This window comes from Dipodomys ordii, unplaced genomic scaffold (assembly GCF_000151885.1).
Source record: "Dipodomys ordii isolate 6190 unplaced genomic scaffold, Dord_2.0 Scaffold114, whole genome shotgun sequence".
In the NCBI taxonomy this organism is placed as follows: Eukaryota; Metazoa; Chordata; class Mammalia; order Rodentia; family Heteromyidae; genus Dipodomys; species Dipodomys ordii.
In genome coordinates, this window is record NW_012267330.1 from 2,462,028 (window position 1) to 2,468,488 (window position 6,461).

The following is a 6,461-nucleotide window of genomic DNA, read 5'->3' on the forward strand; positions in this document are numbered from 1 at the left end:
TATAAAAAGTTAAAGAAAGAAGTTACAGAAGACACTAGGAAATGGAAAGACCTCCCGTGCTCTTGGATAGGCCGACTTAATATAGTGAAAATGGCAATACTACCAAAATTAATATACAAATTCAATGCAATTCCTATAAAAATCCCAATAACATACATCTCTGAAATATACAAAACAGTCCAAAAATTCATATGGAAAAACAAAAGACCTAGAATAGCTAAAACAATTCTAGGGAATAAAGACCACATGGGAGGGATATCCATGCCAAACTTCAAACTCTACTATAGAGCCATAATAACAAAGACAACATGGTACTGGCACAAAAACAGATCCGAAGACCAATGGAATAGGATAGAAGATCCAGAAATAAATCTACATGCCTACAGTCAGTTGATATTTGACAAAGGAGCCAAAGACATACAATGGAAGAAACACAGCCTCTTCAACCACTGGTGCTGGGAAAACTGGGCGGCCACATGCAGAAGACTACAAGTGGACCCCAGCCTATCATCGTGCACCAACATCAACTCAAAATGGATTAAAGACCTTAACATTAAGCCTGAATCTCTGAAACTACTGCAGGACAGAGTAGGAGAGACACTTGAACTTATAGACACAGGAAGGAACTTCCTGAACAGAGTCCCAGGGTCACAACAAATTGGAGAGGGACTCAACAATTGGGACTACCTTAAAATAAAAGGCTTCTGCACAGCTATAGCAACCAAGCTAGAAAAACAACCAACTAATTGGGAAAAAATATTTACCAGCAAAATATCAGACAAGGGGTTAATAACCATTATATACAGAGAACTCAAGAAACTAATCCCTCCCAAATCTAACAAACCAATCATGAAATGGGCAAGGGAACTAAAGAGAGATTTCTCAGATGAAGAGGTAAAAATAATAAATAAACACATGAGGAAATGTTCACCATCCCTGGTTGTGAAGGAAATGCAAATAAAGACAACCCTGAGATACCACCTTACCCCAGTCAGAATGTCCCACATCCTAAAGTCAGCCAACAACAAATGCTGGAGGGGATGCAGAGAAAGAGGAACCCTATTACACTGCTGGTGGGAATGTATACTTATACAACCACTTTGGAAAGCAGTATGGAGTGTCCTCAGAAAGCTAAATATTGACCTCCCTTATGACCCAGTCATACCACTTCTAGGCATATATCCTGAACAACAGAAACCAGTATACAAGGACACATGCACCTCCATGTTCATTGAAGCACTGTTCACAATAGCCAGGATATAGAAACAACCCAGATGCCCCACCACAGATGAATGGATCCAAAAATTGTGGTGTCTCTACACAATGTAATATTATGCAGCCATTAGAAGTGACAAAATAATGGCATTTGCAAGGAAATGGATGGAGCTAGAAGAAATGTTGTGCGAGGTAAGCCAAGAGCAAAGAGACAAACGGTACATGGTCTCCCTGATAAGTGGATGTTAAATCCAAAATATTAAGTGATATTACAAAATTAACAGGACTTAAGAAACAAAGGACTTCCACTCATCTGGTCGAATCACTACTAAATAACCCCATGCTGCTGATCACATGTATGGTATATATGTGTGCACTGGAGGGGAACCAGGAAGACGACACAGAACTAGAGGGAATCAGGGAAAAACACATAACGGGACTCATCAGCTGCACTGGAGATTGACCAAAATGAACTATGCAACTTAATGGCAGCTATGGGAGGGAGGGAACAAGTGGGAAAGAGGGAACAACTGGTGCTATGCAAAACAAATGTATATATCACCCAATGCAGAAGAAATAACTGTATCGCAAAGCTCATAGAACTCATAAATGTTATAGACCGTGATAAACAATTCGCTCCAGGAAAGTTAGAATGTGTTTGTGACTTTAACTGAGCATCACCATCTCACAATAATGTGAAATTTGGGAAATTATGTAACCACTTAATCACAATAAAATTTTGAGAACAAAAAAGAGGAACACTTTTATATCCTATGGAACACACATGGTGAAAGCTTATGAAGTCACCAGTCTATATCCCCTTCCAGGATGCTCCATACTCACAGCCACCCCACTCCTGCTGAAAGGCCACTTCCTGCTGAAAGGCTACCACTCCAAGTTCTGGGGAGAAGAGTGAGTGAGTACACAGAATGATAGCTTACCTTCCAGGATGGGGTTGGCCTCCAGCACCTGCTGCTCAATCCATGAATGCTGGCCGCTGACAGTGGCCAGAAACTGTAGGATGAGTTTGGTGGTCTCTGTCTTCCCAGCCCCAGACTCCCCACTGCCAGGAGAGAGCAAGGAGATGAGGTCACCATGAGGACAACCCTTGCCATCAAACATGGAATTCTCCTGTTTTGGGGCCAGACTGTAGGGTAACTCTTTCCCTATGCAGAAATCCCACCATTTGCCTTAAAATCCCCCTGTGGGTCTCAGATTGTCAGTGTCATAGATTACTGATTGTGTTTGTCCTTTCTTCCTACCTACTAAGCTATGAGATCCTTGGCACAAGTGGATTTGGCTCATTCCCAGTGTCACATAAATATGTGAATGAATCAAATAAATGTCTTGCACATGAATGTGGTGGTCATCTGGTAGGAAGGGCAGACTCTTAGGCTCCACTCCCTAGGCATCCCCTCTTTACCCCTACACTTTCAAATTTGCATAATGAACCCTCAAAATCCCATAACCAATGGCAACTTCTGGCCAATTTTGCTTTCCTTTCTTGCGCTTCTTTAAAGTTTCTCAAAATTACAGCCTCTTTTTTTTTTTTTTTTGCAAGGAAGGCACTGGGATTTGAATTCAGAGTCTTATACTTGCTAGGCAGGTGCTCCATCCCTTAAGTCAAGCCCTCAGCACTTTTACTTTTGCTTTAGTTTGACTGAGTGAATGTATGTCCTCGCAAAGGATGTTTGCAGTAGAATGAGAAGAACTCCTGTCACACCCGCCTGGAGACGCTCAGAGCCAACCTTAACCTGAAAGTCCCACCTGATGACACAGCACTGGTCCCTCTTGTTCTTCTTCATGTTGAAGTAGCAGCTGTTGGCAATGGCAAACACATGTGGGGGCAGCTCACCCACATGGCGGCCGTAATAGAGCTGTACCTGCTCCATGGTGTAGAGGGGCAGCATCTGGAATGGGTTCACAGCCACCAGGATGGAGCCTGTATATGTCTGCAGAAGAGCCGCTGGTCAGCACCCTCTGCCAGGGCAGAGCTGTATGGCCCCGGTCTAGCATCTTGAGGATTTAGTGGGATCTGACTCTGCTCAGCTTGCAGAGCTACCTTCCTTTGTGAAGCTTACTCGGCTCTACCAGGAATATGAGCTTCTTTGGACCTGTTTCTAGTGAGATGAAAAGGTTAGAACCCTGTCTTGTTCGTAGAAGAGGCTCATCAAAAATAAGCTGAAGGTGTGAAGTGTGTTTTGGCCTGCATCCCACAGAGGCCTCCATGAAAGCTGGCTAACATGGACAGTCCTCATCAGTCCTAACCACGCATTCTGTGTGCTCTGGGTCCCTGGCCCAGGACCACCTATTCCTCATGAGCTCCCACTAAGCCTCACTGCTCCTTTGAAGGTAGGGCTAGAGGACTTCTTCATAGGCCACAGCACTGCCCTTGGCCTTCAAGGCTATGAAAGCCACTTACAGGATACATAGAGGAATGCCTAGGCAGGAAGCGTGGCATCAATTTATCTTATTGTAGTCCTGGAGTTCTGATGCACATTCAGCCATAGCAGAAGCAACTCACTTTACTTTTTCCTTCCCCTGGCATTTCTTCTTCTTTCCTCTAGTGTTCCTTTCTATTCATGGTCTCCAGCTCACTCCTGGATCCCTCTGAGCACACCAGAGGGCAAGACATAGCCAAAATAGCTGCATGTAGAAGACCCAGGTAGGGACTTCCCTGGCCACGCCCTGGCCTGGCTCTGATTGCCCCCCCCCCACACTCCCTTACTGGTGTCAGTTTTGGAACCCTGTCTCATGGAGAGTGGGATGAGTGCCCTGGGACCAGACCAACTACCTGCATTGTTAAGTTTAAGAAAAAGGGTCTGCATGCCTTCACATGGCCTTTCTAAACTGGTTGTGGAAGAGCACCCCAAAATCCCAGCTGTCACGAGACTTGCTCTCAGGATAGCCAGAGTCTCTGTCAGTAACCCTGTCTCTACAACATGCCTAAGAATTGGGGACAAAAGTCCCCACTGTCCCTCAGTGTCCGCTCAGCCTGGAAGGCAGGCCTTGTGCACAGACGCAGACAGATGAAGGGGCAGCATTCCTTGAGCACCTACTGGATGCTACATTCTGTGTTATGGCTATGCATCAGCATCTCATCTTCAAGAATGGAATGTACCTGGTTCTTTCCATATGGAACAGAGACAGAAAAAAATTGCGCACACTCAGTAAGGACACAGGGAGCAGTGCCTGGCCTCTGATTTCCACGTGCATTGCTTTCTCCCCACAGACACAGGGCGGGACTCACGTAGATTTTGTGCTGTTGGTAGCGGATAAGGAGATTGTGCACTATGCCAGCCTCGTGCAGGTCCCCTAGGCAGATCATGTCCTCCACACCCTGCACTGAGTTGGGGTGCATGAGTCTGAGGGCATCAGAGTTCTCTGTTGGGATCCAGTGTTCCTGAAATGACAGGCAGAGTCACCTGAGAGGTGGCCTCCACACAGGCCACCCCCACCCACACACACACTCCCTGTATCCTTTTTCTCCATCTCCTTAGGAGTGAGGTGGCCTTTGGGAATCACAGATCAGCTGGCCAGGTGCCAGTGGCCAGTCTCTGACCAGGCTCAGTCTGTGGATAGCCTCAAAGGACAGCTGTGACAAAATCAATTCCATCTATGGCACTGGTCAGTACCTGCTTGGGCCTGGGGTCCAGGTGTAGCTAGGGGCAAAAGGTGGACTTCAACTGAAGAACAACTAGCTGGGCGCTAGATTTAAGGCCAGCTTGCAGCTGGGGCATTAGGTTATTGTAATAAAACGTGCAAATAGAATAAGCATAAGAATATTTTTAGAAAAACCCTATATATAGCATTAGGCAAATGGAAGATATCATTGTTACTATTTTACTGGTTTCAATCATCTGGAGCATCCAGGCTGCATAGCTGCACAGGGAGTTTGGCCTGAGATGGAATTAAGTGACCAACTGGCTGTGTGCCCTGAAGATCTTGCCTCCCCTCACTGCCCTTGGCTACTGCTGCCTGTGCCAGGTAGGTGAGCTTCCTGCCTAACCCACTCCCACCTGTGCATTTGCCTCTTCTTCTCCCTCATCACCTTCTTCACCCAGCTGTCACTTTACACACCCACTTTGGGCCCTCCCTCCTCCCTGCCTCAGACCTTTTCCATCCTACCCCTACCTACTCCCCTTGTACTCTTCAACCCTTCAACATGGCCCAGGATAAACATGATGCTCACAAGGGCAGGGCTTTACTACCATATGTCATGCTAATACCGAGATGCCCCTGGGGCTTATGAACTCCTGATGCTTGGGAGCAGAGGAAGCAGGCTCCAGGGCCCTGAAAGAAACAGGAAGCCAATAGGAGAATGCCAATACTGACCTTGCCCTCATCATCTTCAACCAAGATCTTGCCTGGCTTTGTTTCCTTGATGATGCCTCCGATGGCCACACTCATCTTGGTGGAGGAAGAGTCCAGCCAGACATGGTCACCCTGCAGGTTAGAGAGGAATCATTGTTTTCCCTTCTTTCTGCAGCAGAAGACTTACCTGCCCTGGAGCTGTCACTTTCAACTCAAACTTCCAGATGGCTAGATTTCATTTCTCCCTCCACCAGTCTCCTCTCCTTCCTTTTCCTCCTCCCTTTCCATTTCTTCTGAGTACTTGTTACTGGCATTGTTCACCAAATTGCTCTATCCTACCTGGGACATTAAAGTCCCCAAGAACAGGAGATCAGCCTTCTTCACAGCCTCTCTCACAAGGGAAAAAAATAAAAACACCCCCCAACACACACACACTCAAATACAGATTCTTTTTATGGCCAACAATGGTTTAGAGAGAGGATTGCTGTCTCTCACTTGAGCATCGCAGCAAAAATGTTGAATTTGCTTTCTTAGAAGTCACCACAAGCAGCAAGGAGGATGAGAAATGGAAACAGAACAGTGCCTCTCCTGGGAGCTGGTAACTCAGGTCTGTAATCCTAGCTACTCAGGAGGCAGAGATCTGAGGATCGTGGTTCAAAGCCAATCCTGGCAGCAAAGTCTGTGAGACTCTTACCTCCAGTTAATCAGGAAAAAGATGGAAGTGGAGCTGAGGCTCAAGTGGTGTAGTGCCAGCTATCAGTGAAAAAGCTAAAGTAAGGAACAGCATCTAGGCACTAATTTATTTTTTATCATCTTTAAGTAGTTGTACAAAGAAGTTCCCATTCCACAAAACAGTATATGAGTACAAAGTATCTGACAACATTGTCACCCACCTCTCTTTTTTTTTTACTGTCTTTGAAGTTTATTTTCTT

At 45.8% G+C, this 6,461-nt stretch overlaps 1 protein-coding gene across 1 annotated transcript in view; it reads right to left on the minus strand.

The window, feature by feature from the left end:
- The window catches only part of Myo7b (myosin VIIB), a 99,339-nt gene that overhangs the window by 60,770 nt on the left and 32,108 nt on the right, over nt 1–6,461 (minus strand). The window contains exons 3-7 of the mRNA XM_013028813.1: nt 5,551–5,661; nt 4,466–4,618; nt 2,983–3,167; nt 2,157–2,278; nt 2,059–2,115 (exon numbers count right to left, since the gene is read on the minus strand). Coding sequence (XP_012884267.1) covers nt 2,059–2,115; nt 2,157–2,278; nt 2,983–3,167; nt 4,466–4,618; nt 5,551–5,661 — 628 coding nt within the window. The remainder of the gene's footprint in view (nt 1–2,058; nt 2,116–2,156; nt 2,279–2,982; nt 3,168–4,465; nt 4,619–5,550; nt 5,662–6,461) is intronic.